This window comes from Eriocheir sinensis, chromosome 11 (assembly GCF_024679095.1).
Source record: "Eriocheir sinensis breed Jianghai 21 chromosome 11, ASM2467909v1, whole genome shotgun sequence".
NCBI lineage: Eukaryota > Metazoa > Arthropoda > Malacostraca > Decapoda > Varunidae > Eriocheir > Eriocheir sinensis.
The window spans coordinates 22,839,388-22,863,876 of NC_066519.1; the positions used below are offsets into that span (position 1 = coordinate 22,839,388).

Sequence of the window (24,489 nt, forward strand, 5' to 3'; positions counted from 1 at the left end):
GGGGGCACAGCCCCCCTTGGTTAAGAGGGGGGTCGTTAAGTTCGGTTGGAGTAGTTTAAATGTGCTCTCCACTGAAAAAAGACCCACAATTTTCCAGCGCATCATACATGTGGGGGGGTCCAACCTTGGTTAGGGGGCTAGGGGGGCTGTTAGGTTATAAAGTTGGGATTTTCCTTACTTTCGAGACTAGGGAATTTTCCTTCATTTAGGGATTTTTCTAGGGAAATTTTGGAAGCCCATTTTTCAGTGATTTTGGCTTCCCCCCCCCCAAACCCCAGTTCCCCACAGTTCCCCAGGTTTGTCTTGGGGGATAGGGAGGGCTGGAGTGGCGAAGGGGGAGGCGGACTTCTTATAAAGTATTACAAAAGTACCTTGTGACTCTGAAGGAAAGTGGGTAAAATCCCATAACTACACTCACACTGCTGTTAAGTCGCTAAGTTAGGTTAGTATGAATCTATTGGGTATGCAGTGTGGGCGGGCAGATATATGCAGCGCAAGGCAGGCCAGAAGGGGGGGGGGGGGGGGGTTTCCACTATGTGAGGCATTGGCAACGTGGCTGAAGCAGGACAGCGGCAGGGGGCCCAGGCCACTCGGTAGGACGAACAGTCTGTGTTGATGACTTTGCCAGTAACTATAATATCGTTTGTGAGGGCAAAACTTTTTTCTGATAGGTTTTGATATACGTTTCAGATTATTTTGATTATTGGTTTTTCTTGGGAATGACTAATTATGAACAATGGGAGGGTGTGAGAAAAACAATTTCCTAAATAATTCAACACATCAAAATCTATCAGGAAAAATAGTTTAGTCTAGAAACAGGAGGAGAGCATGAAGTAAATCTTCACTCGAAGATAGCCTTCACTGTGAAATGGGTGTAATTCTGTAATGATACCTACCATAAAATGTACCCACCCTATTTTTTTTTACATAAGTAGCATACAAGTAAATGCTATGTAACACTTGCCTAATGAGGGCCAGCTCTCCAGACTAAACCGGCCTAACCCTGGAGATTGGGAGAAGGGGGGCCATGGTGCACATAGCCCTCCATGGGTGATGATCAGTCTGGCACTGGCAGTCATGCTTTGTTGCCCAAGATTCCACCACTCCCTCTGGACTAACCTCGAGGCATCTGTAAGTTTCCTAACCAGCCTCAATATTCACAGGCCAACGCATGGGGGCTCGCCGGGCAATGACTCCCCAGCCCCAGCACTGCCTCCCAAGCTCTCAGTGGAGAATGACCTTCCTGCAAAGTCAACTCGGCAGGAACTAGCCCCTGGCCTGGAGGAACATCAACACAACTACACTCACTAGCAACTTGCACTGTCGGGGCTGCTGGTTAGGCCATGGCCCCATGAAACACTGCAGGCCAGTCCGGCGGCGTGGGTGGGGCAGGGCCTCCTCAAGCCCCTGACCCTGCCTCAACCTGCGCCAGCCGCGGCAACACAACATGGGACGAGCACGGCCTTACCTTCAGGGCGGTGAGCGGCTGGACCCAACGACTCAAGGTACTCGAGGCTCCCTGGATATCCTGACTTCAATAACACACAGGCGGAGCGGAGCAGCAGGCCGGATCGGTGCGGGGCGGGGCGGGGTGTGCTGTGCGCAACCCCGCGGCGCAGGTTGTGCTGGCCGCCTGGGAGTGGCTGGCGCAAACCCTTCCCTTGTGACAGAACAACGGACTAATTTTAGCATTTAACACTGGCGGGGCTCTGCAGGCCGTGGCCCCACAGCCTAACCCCCTCAAACACTCCAGAAAAAACCCTACCCCAGCTTACACACACACGAGAAAGAAGCGCTATGATCATGCATTATCCACGGCTTTCCAGACAGCAAATCAATGGAATAGATGGCCGGAAAAAAGATATATTTCAATAGACGAAGCTTAACCCAAACGGCAAATTAGGTCAGAACACACACACACACACACACACACACACAGTACATAAACGCTGGTGCAGTTGCGCTGCCCGGGCGCTTTTTTATGCGGAGGCTGCCCACGCTTGGCCAAGGCGGGCCCGTTGAATGTCTATCCATGGTCCTCTACACCGCCTAAATTTCGCCCTCACTCACTCTATTCATCTGCCATAACACTTTATCGCCAATTTATTGATATTAAGGATGTAGCCCTATAGCCAAAGCATTAGCACATCCTTTAGTTTTGTCTTTAAAATAAGTGCGTTACTTTGGTATTGCCAGCAGCTCCGCCACAATGACTTAATTAATTTGATCCACAACTCTTCCAAATACAAAGTCCATGCAAGTCTTGAAAAGTAATGGGGCAAGGACACAACCGTGGGGGGAGTCGACATCGACCTGTGAAGCCGACGAACTGTCATTAACTGTACGTCATTCTCTCGCCAGCAAGATGGCGGATACCTGTCAAATGTCAGGTGTTGTCAGGTCAGGCTAATTAATTGGTCAGGTCACATGCCACCTGTGTTTCTGTGGTATGGAGACTCATTTTTAGTTCAACTATGAGACCATCAGCTCCAAGCTGTCCTTTCCATAGAGTTCAAGTTATAGATTATATAGAGTGCGTCTGAGGCTGTCTCCGGGATACACGGCCATGGTGCCGCCATCGCTCCAAGCCGATGATTGCACACACTTCACTCCTACCCGATTTCAGTTTTTCTCCATGTCAAATAGTAGAGTCAGGAAATCGGGTAGGAGTAAAGTGTTTGCAGTCGTTGGCTTGTAGCGGTGGTGGTACCAAGACGCTCTATCCTGGAGGCAGCCACAGACACACTCTAATACAGAACCTGAATTCTATGGAAAGTACTGCTTTGACAGTTCACCGACTGGCCACGTGTGGCGCTGCCTGTATAGCCAATACGGTCCATTCAGCATCCGCTATTTGCAACCCAGCAGTTGGTGGCTGCCTGCTTGGAGGGTCTGCTCAAGGAACTCAGCCCAACGAGCCCTCCCCCCCATCCATGTATGACACAAGGCAACCATCTGCAGTTTTGATAATGCTCACCTGAGAGGGAGGCTCAGAGCAGAGCTTTCTTCATGGCTCAGTAAGCATGTCAGAGGTAATTTACATTGAAATGGCTCTCAACATCTTTATAATGGTATTCCCAATTTTCCCAGTTGGCTTTTAACTGGCTTCCGCGGTGTTGGTATGCCGGCGGGTACGTTACATCTTCATTGAGACTCCTATAAAACTTACCTCTCGATCCTTAACTCTCCTCAGGAGAGCTCTAGTCTTATGTGACAGAGCCCTATATTGGTTCCAGTTCCCAGCAAGCCTGGCAGTGGGTCTCTTCTCAGTATTCCCCAGCAGCTCCCCCGAGGCAAAAACACTCTTAGATCTCGGGTGTTTGAAGAGTTTTACATTCGAAGGTATCCCACAGCTCCTCAAGGGCGTTGAGCACTTTGAATCTGCCACTGTAGAACACATGTATAGTTACATCTCGGTAATCTTCTTGACATAAACCTTGAGTGTTACAACAAGAGTGTTGCAAAGAACTCAGCACTCATTGGGCTCGTGGGCTTCGGCTATGGGAAAGCCGAGAAGTGGCCGAGAAACGTCAAAATTACACTGCATTTTGAGACTAAGAAAAGAGCATGGAACGTATAACAGAGTACTCCTCTCATAACCATAAAGCTGTTAAAAATATTTACTTTTACTCAAACTCCATTCTTTTTGGGTGGTGTTCGTTACAAAATAAACAGTCTCCAAGCCTTGCATAACAACTTTAGCTAATAGCATTGTATATAGCTGCTATGCATATTATGCAAGCACTAGCAGCTAAGTAACATTTGAGGCAAAATAGATCTAATGTAAATTCATCTTGAAAACGACAACACAGTGCAAAGCATGCAATACTACATAAGCAGTCTTCTTTAAAACAGATGAAATACTTTACATGCCATCTTCGTTAAAGTAATTTTTCTTTAATGTTTTGGGTGCATGATCCACTGAAACGAAATGTTGTTTGAACAAATCTGTATGTGCCTGCTTCCGTCGTCATGGTGCAGCCCTTCTATGATTTCCTCAGTTCCACTATACAATATGTCGGTATTTTAAATTCAGAAAAAAATTTTAATTCTAAATATATATTACTCGACATAAACAGGCTATCAGCAGCTGGCCAAACAAGGCGAGCCAACCCCCTCACAATGACCATAAAGTCAAAGTTTTATAGACAAATCAAAACAAACTAAATCTTAACAGACCTGGTAGCTGTTTCACTATAACCTGTCCAAGCCTCTTTGATAATGCCCTCTACAACATTGCGTAGCGCCAAGACATATGAATTAATTTCAGACGTTAACGTTCATAAGTCATGCTTTAATCGTTACTCCATATCCACTGTACTTTATTCAAATATATATATCTTTACCTAGTCATTAACCTCACACAATCTTTACCTTAATTTCATAAGGCAGTTCTCGACTTTCTTCTAGTTACTTATTTCTGGCTATCCGACTTCAGTCAGGTTTGTAACAACTACTAAATATATTACAAAACATTCTGTTTTCACAGGTCTATAGTAAATATTCTTGGTTTTCCCCTGCTTCTCATAGGATCTTCTTTAAAAGATATTTTTTACATCTCAACATTCTATTAATTTACTCCAAGGGATTGTCTTCTCTTTCATGTTCATTTAATTTGGCCCTTTTTACTCAATCATTTCCTCTCTTTGAAACTACTTTTCCACTTGGTTAACCTTTCTAAGATTTCCACCCATGTTTTTAATTTATTCTGGTTTTCCACCATATCTTCTTTGGTTCTTTCCTTGGTTGCCCCATCTCAGATGTTACCTGTCTACCCCCTGAGAGCCATACAGGTGGTTTCATTCATATTCATCAATTATTTGACTGTTCCCGATGTCTGATGCTTAATCCTGTCCTCTCTCCTGATAGCCAACTTCCTACATTTTTCCCCATTTTGGAGCAATTTCCTTATCCTTACTGGCTTGCTTATATTTCCTACTTTTGTCTAACACCTTTCATTTTCTTTGCAGCTGCTGTCTTCTATGGACTTTTTTCTCCTATGGCCTAAATACTCTCCAGTTTTCTTCTTGTGTAAATATTATTTCTTTTCAGTTACTTCCCCTCCACTAATACTACATCACCTACTTCCTATTGCGATATTATGTTTAAATATAAGTTTCATTCCATACCTTCAACTGTTCCAATAAATATACACATTCATATTACCATCATCTATAACCTAGGCCAAAGCAATATAATTTCCATTATGTGAAGCTAGAACTGTTAACATAAACACCATGAATAGAATAAGAGGAACCTTAAGTGGTCAAAAGGTGTAAGTGGGGTGTGGAGCATAAAGGAAGTGTGAGAAAAAATATGAATGAGTGTAAGGAAAGGAAGAACTGACAAAAGAAATAAACATGAAAGAAAAAATGGTGTTTGAAGGTGTGTAAAAAGAAAAAGGAGTGTGTGAAAAAGAACAGGAATGAAAAAAAAAGATCAGTAGAACATGAAAAAGCAAAAAAAAAAAAAATGGAGTGTTAATGGGGAAAGAACAGATGAAAAAAAATGAAAAGAAAAGAAAATGGTGGTAGAAAAAAAAAGAGTGTGAAACAAAAGATAGAAGGATAAGGAAAGAAATGTGAAAAAAAGAAAAAAAAGGAAGTAAAAAAAAAAAGGAAAAAAAGAGGAAAAAAAAAAGAAAATAAAAACAAGCAAGAAAGAAAGGAAAGATAAGGTGAAAAGTAAAAAATAAAAGAAAAGACTAAGAAATAAAACAAAAAAAGGAAAAAAGAAAGAAAAAAAAAAAATGAAGAAGAGAAAAGAAGAAAAAGAAATAAAAAAGATAAAATGAAAGAAGAACAAAAAGAGATTGGAAAAGAGTAAAAAAAAAGAAAGAAGTAAGAAAGATAGAAAAGAGAAATGGCAATATTTGGAAAGATGTTAAAAGAAAGGAGAGTGGAAAAGAATGGGGAAGTAGAATAAGATATGAATTGTAAATAATGAAAAAATCTGATAAAATTAAAGAAGTGAGGGAGGAGAATGGAAAGAGAGTATTATTTATGTTCAAGTAAAATGAAATTGGAAAAGATTTAAATGTGGGAAAAAGCAGGAACAAGTGGGAGAAAAGAGGAGGTTTCAAAAGAGTCATATGGCTGAGGATGCATTGTGGGATGTTTAAATTATTTACAGTGTGGAGAAAATTTTGGGCAAAATTGGGGGATTTAGATTGAGGATCAATGAGTGTCGTGAAGTGGATTAGGATGTAATATGGATGGACCATGTGAGCAAAGGATTAACAGCAGGGGTGTGTCATGTCACCGATGGATATTCTAAGGAAGGAGGTTATAAGTCATGAACAAGTACTTTAAGTGAGGGAAAGTTAGGATTTTGAAAATGGTAAAGGGGAGAGAGTGGTGATAAAATACAAAAAGTAAAACTGATGAATGATGAGGAAGCTAAAAGACAGATGTAAGGAAAGTTAAAAAAGTAATGTGAACAAAGGAATGATGTGAAAAATTAAATCCTGTAATTTTGGATGTGAATGTTAAAATAGAGAAAAAATGAGTTTAAATGTGAAAAATCAGCATATAATACAAAAATAAAGTAGAAGTAATGGATTCAGTTATTTGGAATAAACAAGAACAGAAGAAACCCATAAGAATAAATTGTTGTTGAGTAAATTGATGACAAGAAGAGTAGAATGGAGCAATGAAAACATGAGGAATGAGTTTGTGTTTTGGGAGGTGTTGGAATGAGTAGGATGGGTGAAGGAGGAAGTGACAGTGTGTACATGTGTTTTGGTGACATGTTTTGAGGATGGAGTGAGTGGTGGAAGAAGTAGGGTAGCAGTGATGAGATGGTTTAGGAAAGGAGGAAAGCTGGAGGTGATGGAGGAGAAGAAGGTGAGGGTGAGCGTGAGGTGAGTGTAGGGAAAGGGAAAGGTGACCTTTAGAGCGATAAGTCCAGGAGGTTGGAGGGAGGGGTATGGGAATGAGTAAGAGAGGGAGAAGGGTGCCCTGGAGAAACAGGAGGGAGAAGGAGAGAGGAGGATAGATGAGATGATGATCTTGTGGTGGCGAATTGGAAGGGGGCTCCTAGGACAGAAGGATGATGATGGATGGATGTATGATGAGTCACAATGGATGCAGGCAATGATGGAAGTGTGGAGATGGGGGAAACTCCAGAATGGTCAAGGTAAGCAAAAGGGCAGACAGGAGGATGGGGCAAGACAGGGTATAACATCATATGAGTGAGTTTTAAAGGGAAAGAGAGGGGAGGGGGGGAAGGTTGAAGAAGACCAAATAAAGCTGAAGGTAGGGGTCAGGAAAGAAAAGTAAACTCTAGGATTGGGATTGTGTTCAGAAGTCTCGAAGAAAACAAAGAGTGAAGAAAGGAGACTTCAGTGAACTGCTATTGCCGATGGAGATCTTTTTATTTAAGAAAGTTAATAGAAAGTTTAGTGCAGAGAAAAAAATTGGGATTAAATAAAGGGAGAATTTTTGTTCTAGAGAATTAGGAAAAAAGTGAAACAGATGGCATCGTTTGTAATAGGGACATGGAAAAGGTATATGGTGTGGGATAAAAACAAGAGATGCAGGTGGAAGCTTCTATAGAGATGCAATCATGTGTCAAAAGATTGGTTGTGTAGTATGTCATTCATGATGAAAGAAAGTGATGAGCAGCAAAGTTAGAAAATATGGAAAAATGTTGTTATAGTTTGAGTGTTATATGAATTAAATGAAAATGAAAATGGGAAATTGAAGTAAAATGTATATGAATAAAGGATGTGAAAATATTGGTGGCAGATATGGTGTATCAAAAGCTGAAAGTTTGAAAATGAAAGTGAAAAGTAAAGTGGTGGAATTTGTTGAGTTAATAGTTGATAAAAGAGAAAAATGAAAGTGATTTATAAATGTCAACAAAAGTGTGTGCAGTGTAAGAAAAGAATGATGTCAATTTTAATATGCAAAGATAGTGAATATAAATTGGAAGATTTAAAATAATTGGATCAATTATGGTGAAGAATGGTGGGCAAAATGGAGAAGGAACCTTGGATCAATTATGGAGGATCCAATTGGTTGGATGAGGGTGAAAAGAAGGAGAGAAAGAAGAAAAAGGAGATTGAGATTGAAAATCTCTATAGCATGGACTGGACCTCTGCCGGGTAGTTCATCACTGCTAAAGGCTGTGAATTTGAGATGAGAAACACCAAACCATTTCTTCTTCCACACTGAGAACAGCTGGAAAATACTCCATAACATGGAAGACTGATGATTTCTATATATTTATATATATATATATATATATATATATATATATATATATATATATATATATATATATATATATATATATATATATATATATATATATATATAATATATATATATATATATATATATATATATATATATATATATAATATATATATATATATATATATATATATATATATATATATATTATATATATATACATATATATAATATATATATAATATAGCTGAGCTGCAGGGATCAATTTTCTTAATGGTATTCCGAACCCAAGAAGTATGAGAAAAATAGACTCCCTCAAAATCATTGCTAATATAAATCTCATAATTGTCATCAACGCATTTGTGATCAGTATATCGTATATTTAGATCATGGGATGCATCAATATTTTGGGAGTTTATATCATGGCAAAAATGGCCTGTGCTTGGGCTATTTGTAAAGGTTAACTATGACTCTGTTGCTGGCTACCAGGTTAAGCTGGACTATGATGAAACATGTGTTGGACTGACTGCATCTGAAATTGTATTATTTATTTATTAAGATGTGTCCAGTGATTTGTTAGGAAGATTAATCAAACAGCACAAAAAACAAGCCAAGAAAATAAAAAGTACTGAGCTGACACAGGAATGTGACACAGAAAAAATAGAATAGAAAAATAAGAATAGATTAAGCGAAATAAAGACATTGAAATGACAGAAAAGTGATAGAATACAATAAATTAATAATACTGTAAGGTACATACATACATTGCATGAGTTATTTACTGCACAGTGCAATTGGCATTTTCTCAATATTTTGATTTCTTATACTTTTTCTATATTATAAGTATTCATACTGTGCATTATATTGGATGATGGATATGAAATGGATGAAAAAACTAAATGATTAAACAATAATATGTAAACAATATTATTTAGAGGGAATGATCTGGGAGGGTGGTCCATGTGTTCTGTTGATTGTGCAATAAGATGTCATCATAATCAAGAACAGGGCAAATATTTAAATTCCATTTTAATATGCTTAATATCTATATCTATACTTGTCCAGAAGTCAAACTTGAAACATGGACCAATTTGCAATTTTTTTTTTACTCAAATTGTAATAGCATTATTGATTGACTTTAAGATTTATTATTTATGCTAGGAATAATCATAAGATAACTTGACATATCTTCATAAGAAAGAAAGCTGCAATAACAAAAGCCATAATATACTGTGAACTAAATATGAAAAAATGTGAAAAAAAAAAACAAAAAAAAAAAAAAAACAATACTAGAATGCTAGCTAGCATGGGTATAATACATGAATTTAACACCAGGGATTCTTTTAAGAGCTACCGACACGTCAAATTGATTTGGTTACATTACTAAAATAAGCAAAAGAATTTTATTTTGTTAGACACTTTGACATTTTTACGTTAAAAATACAATTTTTTTCTTAAATGTTAATTTAGTTTAAACTGGCTATCTTAAATAAAATAAATTTTTGAAAATAATAACTATCAATGATAAATTTACTTTCAAGGATAAATATATATGATTAGGGTTTATGGCCTCGTTCTGGTTTATTATAAATAAAAAAATGAAATAACAGACACTAGTGACCCAAATAGGTATTTTGGGTTTGGTGGTAAGGTGGGTGAGAAACGTTTGTTGAAGTCAGTCCTGAATTAACAGTGTGTGTTAGGTTAAAAGAGTTTATAGGTCTATCTATCTTCTCTAAAGGATATCTGGCGAGAAGTAAAATTGGGGCTCTGTGTTCGTTCCTTACCTGGAGTCTGTGGCTGCTGTGTGTGATCACAGGTAAGATACACGTGCCAGTGCCATGACCGTGCCCTGAGACCTGACCTGAGTGATGATAATAGACACTGGATGCCAGACCAGGCGATGGGTGGGGGCATAACGCCAGCCACCACACCCCGAGCCACACGGGGGGCTTCGCGCCAGCTTCCCACAAGTCCTTGTGTGACCTGTGTGACATGGTGTGGGCGGTCACCAGAGCGGGAGTCACCAGCCATCGCTGATCTATCTGTCTGTTATCAAATCAATCCGTCTGAAGTTGCACCATTTTTACCTGTGCATTACCCACTTTTGTCGTGGTGGCCATATGTTGGTGTTTCAAGGTCCGCCTGCCGAGCCACTCATCTCAGCACAGTCAGCACAGTCCACAGATATTTCAGGATGAGTTTCAAATCCTTAAACGCCTCCAATCTTGACGAGGCAGATATATTAGAGGTGTGATGCCTTCCTCCCCGCTGTAATCCACCATTTTGCAATACTTATACATTTTTAACGGTGCTATGGCCCCTTCCCCGCCTTAAATTTTCCGCCCGCTAAGTGCTCCAGCTCCAGCGCTAAGCGGCCCGGCGCCATTTTAAGTAGAAAACTTAACGATTCTTTGCCGTTAAGTGCACTTAGCGATGCTAAGAACGTTTGTGTATACCGCCCCTGACGCGTGGCATCTAGCCGAGAGTCGCTTGTTGTCTACTTTAGAGAATTTGACAAGTGATTACTGTATGGCTAGCTAATTCAGTCTGCCATGACCTTACAACACAACACTATGACAAATAAGCCCACCTCAAGATCACTCACCCACCACAATGACCCAGGGCATGCATGATGGGTTTTACACATCTCGGCAAGAGACATGAAGCCCAGAGTGAAATTCATAGTCACTTGCATTATATGCTCATCAGCCTGAGCAACCTCAACCACAAATGGCTGCAGTTGGCTGGAGCTGCCCCATCATCCATATTTGTCTTTAAACTTGAAGCTAGAAATGGCACCAACCATGACAATACACAATGAAACAAAGCTCCAATATAGTCATCTTTTTATTTCTATACACACAGTGAATGAAGTAAAAAGATTACTAACAATAAAATGTCTCAGGTATCATCAAATGCCAAAAGGTGTTGTTACCCTGGGAGTGAGTTGCCCTGGGGAGAAAGCATTACCCTGGGAGGAGAAAAAGTATTGCTGCATGGAGGGACAAAATCTTACTAAGGGAGAGGGAAAGAGCTATAGTGAGGGTAATAAGCCTTTTCTTTGGAAAATCATACCCTGAGAGAAAGAAATTGTTACTTACGGGTAAATTAAATTATTATTACTCAATGGGATGGGGGAGGTAAAGAGCTATTCTGGGAGATGTGTTGTTGTGTGGGAGGTGACAGTACCCTGCAGGAAAGAACTGGAAGATAAATAGAACATGCAAATAAACTGTTGCACAAGGAAAATAAAATCTGTTTAGTGTAGGCCACTGTTGGCCAGGGGAGAAAGAGGCATACAGAGAGGTGGAGTGCACCTTGGCATTACAAAACCCAGCCTATCTCCTGGGACACACACATACCTGCAATAACCGTGCTGGACAATAATATATAAATACCTATGGAATGCCTAGACTTAAGACCAATAAAATACAATCATTAATCACTCCTTACATAACATCCTGACAACAGCTTATATAAACCCTAAACATTTTTGCTATACAGAGGGAGCAACAACAGACATTTTTGGGTTCAGTTCAACAAGGGAAAGACATGACAGAAGTAAAGGAAGCATTCATATCTCCGAATTCAGGCATGAAATAGAAAGAGTGAAGTATTTAGTTCAACAAGGGAAAGACATGAGATCTTTATTAAGAAGGATGAGACAAGTAAAGGAGATAAATATACCTCCTTCAGGCGTGAAATGGAAAGGAGGAGGCATTTGGAAAAGAAAGTATGAAGATCTCTTCTGTTAAGATCTTGATTTTTTTTTCTGAGGAAACAGACAGGAGTGAAGAACATACATTTCTCCTTGAGGTGTGGAATGGAGAGAGACATTTGGAGATGAAGGTATGGATATCTCTCCTGTTGTCATCTTCAGTTTGATGGGGAAGTGTTTTTTCAGAGGGTGGGAACTTTTTCTATGAAATGACTCAGGAAGACTCAGCCACTGCCTCTTTGACACACCAACACACAATACAGACGAGGGAAGGATCTGCAGCTGAATGCCCTTTCATTTTACAACTTATAATTCTTCTTCCCATGAAAGGATCGAGCTCCTACATGTCATGACCAGAACAACGACGACTTTTAAAAAAGGTATTTACAAAAGGTAAGGTAAGGTAGTGAGAGGTTCAAATCCATTTGAGAAACTGAAAAATAAATATGCTATATATATATATATATGCATGTATATCACGACCAGGGCCAACTGCCATCATACACACTATAATAGTTAAATACAAAATAGTATGGCAGGAAAATATCTTATCTTCATCAACTAACTATATTTAATTTAAGTAGTTGTAGTAGTAGTAATAGCAGCAACAGTAGAAGTAGCAGCAATAGCAAGAGAAGGAGCTGCAGCAGTAGTAGTAGTAGTAGTTGAAGAGAATTAAGTTAAGAGAGAGGAGGGAAATTATACAGCATCATATAAGTCAGAAACCCACACAGGATTTTGATAACAATGCAATCTCAGGGGTAAAGCAGGAAGTACAGGAACTATTAGAAGTATTAGAGGAATGGAAAGGTGACTATGGCTGACCTCAGATAGAGAAATAAAGTAGGTCATAGGAGAAACAAGGATCAAGGAGGAGAAGGAGGAGGAAACCCAAAGCATACACAGTTCAAACAATTTTCTTGCTCACTCAGAACACACATCAAGGCTGCTCCTTCCCCAGATAGAAAAGATGAATCTGAAATTATTCATTTTTCCTCTTCATAACCAGTGGAGGAGCTTCACTCCTTGCTGCTCATCTTCTCCACCGCTTCTCACACCTATGATGGGGAGAAGATTAGAGTGCCAAGCATGGCAGCACTTCTCTGCTTGTGACATCTATCAGCAGGTGGGGGATAGTAAGTATTTCTGCATTTATTCATAAGTGTAACTGGAACCTTTAAATAGGTGGCTCCCCACATTCATGGGGGTTAAGGGACACTGACTTCTACATCTGTTGATTTTCAGTGAATAATTGACACACTCTAAAGACACAGAAATTGCACTTATTACCTTTTTGGCATGATACAGCATGTTAATATCACTCGGTTACTTTGGCAAATAGGAGAGCGCTGAAAATATGTAAAAGAGTTAGGATTGCAGGAGATGATGTTATGGTGGCAATGTGACAAGGACTGAAAGTAAGATAGGGGCGTTTGCAAGAAGTGTTGGGGGCTGGGACAAGGGTGGCAGGGAGCGGCTGGTGAAAAAATTAAGCTTGCTGTTGCACCGGGAACAACCAACACCACAATTGACTTCACAAGTTTGCTTGGGTGGCAGCTGTGAATTTACTACTGAAAAAAACTTTTTCTTCTATGGAAAATCTGACTGCAAATTCGTGAATGTGAGTTCCATGAATGTAAGGGGTCACCTGAATATGGTCTGTTGTTATGTTATATAATAAAAGATGAGAGACTTTGCCATCCAGATGAGGCTGTTGCTTCTTGAATGCCTGGCTAACCATTGTTGTTCTGTGAGAGTGTCAGGGAGTTAGGTCTTTGTTACTGGAAGATAAAAGTCACACTATTAGCTTCTTGTGGGTGTAATGTGAGCTGATCTTTTTCTCGACAGGTTTTCAGCAGCAACACTTTTTTGACTTGCCAGCTTTCCTGACAAGATATTTTTTCAATTTTCTTTCATGTGTGTAATCGTGTTCCTCATAGTCTGGGGGAGAGAGAGCATCTGCAATGTTCTTCAGGCACTAACCCAACCCATGTCCTGTGGGTGTCCTGATTCCATGAATGGTACAGAAGGACTCAACATCTACATATTCTACATTACAAAATCCTCTGGACGACAGGCCAAAGCAGGTCTGTCCCTGTGTCACTGACCCACACAGTAGTTAGGGTGCCCTGAGGAGGAAGAGGAGGGAGAGTAGGAGCGTGGCAAGGAGGGGACAGGAAGGGGCCACAGGGGAAGAAGCAGCAGTAGAGCTACATTCTAAGTCTGTCTTGAGAGCCTCCATGATGGACTTCTTCTTGTTGCTGCAGGGTGTCTCCCGCAGGCGTTGCACTGTGTCCTGGCAGCGCAGGTACTCCTCTATGTGCCCTCGGTCCACACAGACGGACTGGCGCCACTTCTTCAGCCATGGCTCAATCCACCTTGAGAAGCAACAGTAATGTGAGGCCAAGAGCATGCTGTTTCTTCCTCTCCTCTCTCCTTCCTCCTTGACTTTCATCTCATCATAATCTTCCTCTTTAAAAGCTGTTTAGTCCCATTGAGGATGAAAACATTTTCTATACATATATAACTAAAAATGTGCTTTATTCCTTGTGTTTTCTCTTTATGAATATTTCAGAGGAAAACTAATCATTGAGTGTAATTTAGAAAGGTTGCATTGTCAACTGTTCAAACACTTCTTAATGAATTCTGTGGCAATGCTGGCAATAGGTAAGCAGCTGTGACAGTAGCCTACCCTGTTGCCAATTTCCAAACCAGGTTATTGACTGATAAATACTGCATGATCAAAAAGTAACATGTGCCAACCATGAAACAAATGGCAGAGGTGCCTGTCAGAGCATGAAACACAGACCAGTGACAATCTGTGTTAACAGGAAGCACTTCTCTTTTGCCATTACCACATTCTTTCATCAAACAATAAACACAAAAAATCTAACGTTGGAAGAAGGAAAAGAACGACATGAGTGTGCTTTACAAATGTTTGAGTGGGAAAAAAAAGTTAGATTATCATACCACTTATGGGAAGCAAACATTGAGGTCAGAGTGGGAAATTATACAATAAGAAAGGTAATAAAGATGTAAGTGAATGCAGTTGTTCAAACTCAACACATGGTGAAAAGAATGATTTATCAACTTAAATTGTGTGAAAACTTACCCAATGCCACAGTCACAGCTCCAGTCATTGTTATGCATGCGCAGGTCAGTAAGGAAGACAGAGTTGGGAGTGCCAGGGTAGCCAGTGGTGGAGGGCTCACCAAGCTTCTTCATGCTGTTGTTGACGGCAGCCACCGACACATATCTGTGGTGGGGAGAAGAGAAAGTGTTGTGTGGGTTGACGCATAGTTCATATAGTGGTTAGCAAATGAATATGAAGAAGAATATGAACAAGAACAAGAGAAGAACAAAAGCAAGAACTAGAAGAAAAAGAAAGAAAAAAAATGAAAAAAATTAGGGAGAAGGAAAAATAAGAAAAAAAAAGAAGAGGGCAACCAAAACAGAGATTGAAGGACTGTGTGGTTACTGACCTGAGGAGAAATGAATTATAGGAGGCATGGTATTTAAAAGAGGGAGGTGGAGAAGGCTCAACAGAAACAGTGAATCAATAAAGAATAAGAATAACCAAACAGCAGCAGGAGGAGAGGAAGAAGAAGTGATCAAAGAAATGAAGAAGAGGACATGAATAAGGAAAATTTCTGAACTTCTACGTGGTTAAACATTTTAGAGAATCAAAACATAATAATATCAAGTCAAAATAATCACAAAGTTCAAAAGTCACAAATATAACTGAGACCACTGACAGTAAGGAGGTACAGGACTCACTTAACACGGCCAAGGTTCTTGAAGACATCACGCGGCACCTCCTCCATTCTGGTGTGGTAAAAGGTCAGCTGAAGTTCTCTGGCTCGCAGCTCCTGCCGGGTAAAGGGGAAGACAGTACTGTACTCACTCTGCATAGTTAACCCTTAGACGGTGGTGGAACTATATACAGACAACCCAAAATTCAGTCAATCAGTTTTGTATGGCAGAAATATAACAGCACTTCCAGATTGTGGTAGGAATTACATATGTATAGATGATAGTTAAAACATCTCTTATGTGGCGTAACTATATTTAGTCTACGTTCCTAGGGTTGGCAGTGACGGTATATAGATGATTAATTTTGGGGGAACTGCTCTTCAAATACTGCCGCCATCTAAGGGTTAATACACAGTCATTTTCAGGGGAGGGTAATTTTTTTGACTTGCACACTTTTGTTTCAAAGGAAAAATAGGATTAGCTTCAAGGGGGCGGGGGGACTCGACCCCCACAACATTAGACAGGAATGAATACTGATCTTAAATATTTTACACTCCTAAAGTAGAAAAAGGATCTCCACAAATTGCTGAAGTCCCTGGTCACCTACAACCTTCCTCTTTAATTTTTTGCTAGTACGGTAGGCTTTATTAAATTTTCTCTGATTTTCTAGTAAGACAATCTGCTTTTGTAAAACTGTACTGTTCAAGTAACCCTTACTGAAACTATTTACCTTCTCCATATCCAGTACACATAAGAAAACTGACATAATAGGAAACAAAGAATGTAATGAGGAGTAAACCAACCTGGAGGGCCTGAGGGCTGATTTGACGCATGCGTGGGCCCATGAGTGTGATGTTAGTGAGGCGGTACGGCAACTTGTGCTTCAGGAGCTCCTTGCCAAGTGTTCCATCAACCTGCAACACCAGAACATTTGAAGACAAGAAACACACACACACACACACACACACACACACTCATTTGGATTCAGAGGAGGATGGTCTTGTGTAACTAATCTGACCAGCTTCTATTCAGATTAGATCATAATCAGCTACTTGGCTCCACCTTTTTTCCCGCTCACGGGACGCTGCCCTCACCGCAGGCGAGTACTCGGGGTGGGTTTTCCTGGGCACCACTCGCCCGCTCACCCAGCTGTTGTGCCCACAGGTACATACGTGACTCTCCCTCCTCCCCCCCCATTTTTCCCCCTAGGTGCTCCCCAGTGTTAATTACCGTCTCCCCTTTAGCCAATGTGTGTCTCAATTATCGTGTAAGTGCATTTCTGATCCCAGTAAATGAAATAAGATCACTCTCCCACTCACCCAGCTGTTGTGCCCACAGGTCTGGCGGCCAACTCTCTGCCACACCCACACCCACACACACAACCCATACACCTACATGAACCCATGACTCTTTCCCGATGTGTTCTTTTAGTTGTTAATCTCAATACTCCTCTTTTTTCCGTGATAAGGGTTGTAGGAAGGAAACCCCCGTCAGCGTTCTTGGAGCCTGGCGGGGGGGTAGGAATGGGGAGTCGAGCCCCCAAATTTCCTTCTTATCCCCTATTACGGAAAGTACTTTGTGGGTATATAGGCGTATTACCATTAACCTGTGGTCTTTCTCTAGAGTGAGAAGTGTTAGTAAAATAAGGGGCTGTATATTTGTCGTTTTGACGGAAATTTTTCTCGCCGTGTTCCGGGCCTCCCCAGAGTGTAAGGTTTCCCCTCCCCTGAGTTTTTCCTATGTCTTATGTACCTGGTTTTGCAATAGATGTACACCCGTGCAAGGGTAAGGTTTTTTGCAGAGAAGTCTCAACCATGTTCTGACTACCACTGTGATAGGGGAAACTAGAACTCATTCGTGTATCCACTTCGCCCACTTCTGTCAGTTTCGGAAAAATCGTGCCTTCAATTAGCTGTTAACTGTAAACCGTGTCATCAGTTATGACTATATATACCTCCTAAACTAAGTATCACATGAATAAATGTACCAACCCATATTTATAGGCCTTTATTTCTTATCTTTTCTCCCCGTCATGAGTCTTGTCTGGACGGCTGTGTAGTTAAAGTATCCTTTTACCGCCCCGAGTTTTCCCCGCTCACCATGTTACCCCCTGTCCAAGGGATCAGAGTCTCGCTCTGGGTCACTTTAACCCCTAATCAAGTCCTTATTCTTTTTATATACATATACTTTAAGGTTCCCAGTGAGCCACCGGTGACATAGTTTATCGGTAGATCTCTGGGTGGTGGCAGCAACTCTACCCCCAGGGTGAGTCCCCCTTGATTTATCCCCAGATTCCCCATTAGTTGACTTTTCTTTTAACATCATTTAGTGCCCCGAATTTCCGGGCACGACAGGAAGAGGTGGTGGAGGTGAACAGTGTCCATCAAATGAAGGAAAGGCTGGATGAATGTAGATATGGAGATGGGACTATTAGAGCTTAGCTTGGGCCCGGTAGACTACAAATAGGTAAATAGGTAAATACATACACACACACATGGACTCAATAACAAAATATGTTCTTATTACATTCAGTTTGAGGATAAAAGATAAAAAGAAAAGAAGTGCTGTGCAAGTGAGAGGCACTGACCTCAAGGTTCAGTTCCTGCAGTGAAGGCACGTTCTGTAGTGCCTTGGCGAGGTTGAACTTGGCGATGTTGGGGTGAGTTGTCATGTAGAGGCGACGCAGTGAGGGCATGGAGGCGAGACACCCGGCCTGAGGTAATGGAGAGAAGAGGATAAGGAACACTGTGCAAGGAAGGTAGGAAAGAAGAGGGAGGAAGAAAAATAGGAAGGAGAAAGGTAGAAAAATAGACATGGAAGGAGAAAGCTAGAAAAGGGGAGCAAATGAGGAATTTGAAAGGAAGACATCAGGAAAATATCTGACACACAAGCTATTCTGGAAAGAAGTTAAAGGATTGAGGTCTCAATCTGTTAGGACATATTTAATTAATAACTCATCTATTCATCCAATACATATACCCATTAAGGATATATGTACACTCTCTCTCTCTCTCTCTCTCTCTCCCTCTCTCCCTCTCTCTCTCTCTCTCTCTCTCTCTCTCTCTCTCTCTCTCTCTCTCTCACCTCAAAGCCTTGCAGGGGGAAGTCACGGATGTCCAGGACCTCAAGTCGCTCCAGGCCAGTGAAGGAGTCATTGGTGAGGGAGCGGATGGGGTTCTTCTGCATGTACAGCTCCCTCAGGCGGGGAAGCATCTGCCAGGCGCTGTTGGAGGGCACTGGGAGCTCGTTGTAGGAGATGTCCAGAACCCTGCAAGAAGTTGGAGGATATGAACAGGAGGAACTGACGGTACTGGTCTTCCTTCTTCACATGTTTTTCTAGGTTCCTTTTGGAGATGAAGTATACTACTTTCTGGTGGATATCTGTTCATTAAGAAACAAATAAATGGCAATAGCCTGCTAAACTAGCATGTTGTTTTATGAAAATATGGTTTTATCCAATGCAGTTTGTCCTCCATCATGATTATATGAATAAAGGCAACACATGGCAAATCTTTAATATTTAGTTTTGAAAAAGTTTACTTATCATGTGAATGAGACAGGGGATGGCTGAGGGGTTAGGGCACTGGTAACAAGATGTACTGAAAATGTGAGTTAAAAGGGAAGGAACAATTTATTTAAATTGGCTAACTGATGGCAGGCAGATGCAAGGGGAGGGAGCTTTGAATCATAAAATGATGTAGAGAAAGAGGAATGAAATGGGTGATAGCAGCTCAAAGGAGAGGAAGTAGGAAGATGAAAGAAATGGGAAGAGTGTAATACATTAATGGAGAATGGGTGAGGAATATCCAGGTGACTGTAATGAGTAGTTAAAGATGCAAGAAAGTGCATCTGCAGTTTTTATTTGTTCACTTTCTCTTAAAAAGAGAAGAAAAAACAAACAAGCAGGAGTGAGAAGGGGAGTTACTGTGCACTACTTTACAAAAAAGCTTAAAGAAAGGCTATAATGATACGTAGGGAATTTCTGTTAAGGCTTCAAGGAAGGAGATGATCTGATATATGATTGAAAGAGGGAGGCACCACACTTTATAAGTACTACATGGATATTCCATGGTGGAGAATTCCTGGCTGAAACCTACATGTGCAAGGTGTCAAAGCATAATATATATAGCCACATGAGAAGACAACCAGATACATGATAGACAATCTGACACAGAGATAGAAAGATACAAATAGATAGACAAGCACACATATATAGTTAGATACAGATAGGTAGAGATTAATGAACACACCAGCCACTGCCTATAACAATCTGGTTTACCTCCTCTTGACCTACAAAGATTGATAGCATCTATGATCAAAACATGCCTAAGTACATAAATAGACAGCAAGAATAACAGAAATGAACAAAGCTAAAGCAGCCTTTTACCTGATGGAGGTGAGGTTGGCCATGGTGATGGAAGGCAGGAAGGAGATAACGTTGTGGGATACGTTGAGGTGCATGAGGCGGGGAAGGTCAAAGTCTGGCACGGAGCTGAGGGAGGTGTTGGCCACGCTCAGGTTCATGAGGGAGTCCTGCAGCCCATCGAAGGTGTAGCTCTGGAGGTCCTGTGGAGGAGGAACGTAGAGCGGGTGAACAGAGTAGTATATTGCAAAGAGTGAGGAGGAGGAGGCAGAAAATACATGAAAAGAGGGAGTGAAGATTAAGGTATATAGGCATAGATATAAAGGACATGAAATTAAAAGGTAGTGGGAAAGCAGGGGCACATAATGTAATACAGATAACAAAATGAGGAGTCAAAAATAGTTATGAAATCAAAAGGTTGAGGAAAGGAAAAAGGTGGGACAGAGAAGGTGTAATACCCAAAAGTTATGGAAAGGAGTAAAATAGACACCAATGCAGGTAAAGATCAAGGAGAAAGGAAACTGAAAAAATGTGGAAATAGATGTAGAGAGAAAGAGAAATGTAATGGTGAAAAAACGAAAAAGAGAGAGAATATACTTGACCTAGATTGTGGAAGAAGTCAAAGTCAAAGAAAATGAAGGCAAATATTTACTAAAATGATGAAAAAGAACAAAAACAGGTTTCAAAAGGAATGAATTAAGAAAGGCACAGAATTTACCTTGACTGGGTTGTGTGAGACGTCCAGGACCAGGAGGTGCCAAGTGCCACGGAAGGAGCGAGTCTCAATGGTCTTGATGTGGTTGTGGGAGACATCAAGAGACACGAGGTTATCAAAGCGTCCCATCATGGCATCGGTGAGGGACTCGATCTCATTGTATGCCACATCAATCACCCGAATCGTTTCTGCACAACGCTCCAGGGTGGAGTCAGGGAACTTGGTGAAGCGGTTGTGGTGGGCACGGAAGATCTCTAGAGGCGTGTCTTTGAAGAAACTGTCCGGAACACTTCGTAGCTCATTGAAGGAGGCATCAAAGTAGTGGAGACGGTTGTGGTTCTCAAAGAGACTGGGAGGAAGGTCCATCAGGTTATTGTGGTGGAGGCTGACGTAGTGAAGGCGCCGTGTGTCTCTGAAAGCCTCGTGGTCGATCTCATGAATGCGGTTGTGAGAAAAGTCCAGAAGCTGCAACTGAGGGAAATTGGAGAACACACTGGCACTGATGTTCCTGAGGTTGTTGTGGTGGAACCAGAGGTGGACGATGGAGGAGCGGACAGACTCAAAGTAATCCCGAGAGATCCAGGAGATGTTATTGTGGCTGAAGTCGATCATCTTGATACTGGCGTAGGAGTTCCACATGGAGCCGTTCATCTTGAGGTAGGGAATGCGGTTGTGGCTGGCATCGATGGTGAGGGTGGAGAGGGTTCCCACCTGGTCAAAGGCATCCAGGTTGAGGTTCTCCATCTCGTTGAAGGACAGGTCGAGGTAGCGTAGTTTGGGCATGTTCTGGAATGCCTCGTAGCCCAGCGTGCGGATGTTGTTTCCCTCCAGGTCCAGGTGCTCCAGATGTTCAAGGTTGGAGAAGCCAGAGCGCTCAATCTTGGAGATTTGGTTGTCATCAAGGTAGAGATACTTGAGGTTCTTGTAGTCATGGAAGGTTGTTGGCTCAATCTTCTGGATGGAGTTGAAGGAAAGTTGGATGGACTCAAGGTAGGGGTGGTGCTGTCCCTGGAAGTGTTGGCGCGTCAGCTCACCAATCTTGTTGTCCTGCAGGTTGAGGGTACGAAGGTTGCGCATGTAGCGGAAGCACTCGCCACTGACGGTGGTGAGGGCATTATTGCTCAGGTCAAGTCGACGTAAGTTGATGAGGTACTGCATGGGCTGAGGTGGCAGGGTGCTCATAGACAGGCCATTGCTGAGCCGCAGCTCCTCCAGGCCACCCCCAATGTTGGCAAAGGCCTCCTTGTCAAAGGACCCAATCCTGTTGTTGGAGAGGTCAAGGATCTTGACTCCAGGGACATGCTCAAAGGCATACCCAGAGACTCCAGTGATGCCATTCTTCATAAGGTAGAGCTTCTCCACAGCAGGACCAAAGCCCTCAAAATCCTTCTTAGAGAGTGAGGAGTCAGGGAGGGTGCTGAGGCCCAGGGTGCGCACATTACGCATCTCCTTGAGTTTTTCCATGGGGATGGTTCCCATGTTGTCACCAAGCAGGTTGAGGTACTGCAGGGTGTAGCGGAAGCCATTAAAGGCTTCGGTGGGGTCTAGAGTTAGCTTATTGTTACTGATGGAGAGTGAGCGGAGTGCCTCCAGCCGGTCAATGGCTTGAGCGGGAATGAAGGAGAGGTTGTTGTAGCTGAGGTCAAGTGTCTGCAGGGTGGACTCCAGGCCCCTGAAGGCATTGTCAGCAATATTCCAAATGTCACAGTCATGGAGGTACAGCTCCTTGATCTTGGCATCCTTGAAAGCATCGTCATCAATGTTGTTCAGCGGGTTGCCTCTCAGTGAGGTGCGGTTCACTGTTCCAAAGTTTTGGAAGGAGTATGGCGGTAGAGTTTCAATCTGATTGAAGTCCAAGATGAGAGTGTCCATGGAGAGTGAGCCAGTGAAGAGGACATCAAAGGTGAGGGAGATGCGGTTTCTGCCAAGGTTGAGAGTCTGGAGGCTGGGGACCTCAGAGATGGCCTTGTAGGGAATACTGCGCAGGAGGTTGTTGGCCAAATTGATGTGTGCCAGTTGGGTGGAAACTTTCTGAAAAAGAACAAAAAGGTTGGTCAGTTTGACAGATGCAGAAGAAAATAAAGATATAACATGAGTGTCTTCAACACCCTCAAGTTATGTTCCCTATAGCCTATCAAAGCTCTTGAAGCAAACCAAAACCCTTTAACCATGATATGATCCCTCTGTGCTTGGTTGTTCATGCTCCCTTTCAATCGATGGATGGGTACCTGGGGAAACTGGGGAAGGTAAACTGTGGTAACCCGGGTGTCACACTTCCCATGTGTTACGGAGGATAATAGGTCAAGGATGATCACTCAAGCCAGCCAGCTATATTTTGGGCCCTAAGTTTTACTTTATCCTTGCTTTTTAGAATGGGGAATTGACCTTCACATGAGATACATTTTTTCACGAGCCCACAAGACGTTTCATCAGTCCTATTATATTATTTCCTTATTTAAATATTTGCATGTCTTTCATATTTTCCTCCTCATCTTCCATATATCACTAGTTTCTTAATTAAAATTAGTATACACCTTAAAATTTTATCTACAACATAATCACTCAGAGACAAACTGTTCACTCACATTGAAGGCCTGAGAGTTGATCATGAGGATGTTGTTCCCGCGGAGGTTCAGCGTGCGCAGGGTGTCCAGGGTGCGGAAGATGCCCTCTGGGATCATTGTGAGGGAGTTCTCAGCAAGCACGAGGGTCTGCAGGGAGCTCTCATAGCCCTGGAAGTCCTCTACTGTCAAGTCTGAGATGAAGTTACCTGAGAAAGAGAAATTAGATGAAGTTACCTGAGAAAGAAAAATGAGATGAAGTTACCTGAGAAAGAGAAATGAGATGAAGTTACCTGAGAAAGAGAAATGAGATGAAGTTACCTGAGAAAGAGAAATGAGATGAAGTTACCTGAGAAAGAGAAATGAGATGAAGTTACCTGAGAAAGAGAAATGAGATGAAGTTACCTGAGAAAGAGAAATGAGATGAAGTTACCTGAGAAAGAGAAATGAGATGAAGTTACCTGAGAAAGAGAAATGAGATGAAGTTACCCAAGAAAGAAAAATGAGATGAAGTTACCTGAGAAAGAAAAATGAGATGAAGTTACCTGAGAAAGAGAAATGAGTATGAGAAGTGAAATTGTGCTCCAGACAAATTTATTTTCTAAGCGACTGAAGACGAACGAATATTGCACAATCATCAGTTCTTCATCATACAGCGTTCTATTGAAGCCGAGAGACTACAGTTAGATATTTGTGTACGAGATAATCAAAGAAAAGGCAGAGGTACAGGCAAAAGTGAGTGTAATAAAATAACCAAGAAAACATAACAGAGAAACGGAATGATAATAGATTTAGCGTTCAAACCACGGGGCAAAAAATGAAATAAATCCCACAAATGTTCAGCTCATATAAACCAATCGATTAAGCAATTCATCGACCTACAGAGATACAAATTTTAAAATCCTACAAATTAAATGAAATAAAACAAAGGATCATCAATTTAGTTCGAGAGATGACTCTGATACGCCCATGCACTTCCATTCACTTCCTACAGATCAATCAATTAAGCAACCAGTCACCCTTCAAAGATACAGAAATCCTATAAATCAAAAGAAGTAAAACAAAAGAACATCAATTTAGTTCGCGAGGTGACTTTCATACTCCCATACATGAAGACTGACGCCTCTCAAGTAAGGTATAATCGATTTTAATGTATAGTTGGACTGATTGGTTGATTA

At 41.5% G+C, this 24,489-nt stretch overlaps 1 protein-coding gene across 1 annotated transcript in view; it reads right to left on the reverse strand.

Annotated features, from left to right (window-relative positions):
• Positions 1–11,035: 11,035 nt before the first annotated feature.
• Positions 11,036–24,489, reverse strand: part of LOC126997063 (chaoptin-like) — a 59,638-nt gene continuing 46,184 nt past the window's right edge. Inside the window, exons 6-14 of the mRNA XM_050858104.1 lie at positions 23,336–23,520; positions 20,754–22,781; positions 20,060–20,238; positions 18,757–18,940; positions 18,260–18,385; positions 16,476–16,586; positions 15,697–15,788; positions 15,032–15,175; positions 11,036–14,297 (exon numbers count right to left, since the gene is read on the reverse strand). Coding sequence (XP_050714061.1) covers positions 14,039–14,297; positions 15,032–15,175; positions 15,697–15,788; positions 16,476–16,586; positions 18,260–18,385; positions 18,757–18,940; positions 20,060–20,238; positions 20,754–22,781; positions 23,336–23,520 — 3,308 coding nt within the window. The 3' untranslated portion in view covers positions 11,036–14,038. The remainder of the gene's footprint in view (positions 14,298–15,031; positions 15,176–15,696; positions 15,789–16,475; positions 16,587–18,259; positions 18,386–18,756; positions 18,941–20,059; positions 20,239–20,753; positions 22,782–23,335; positions 23,521–24,489) is intronic.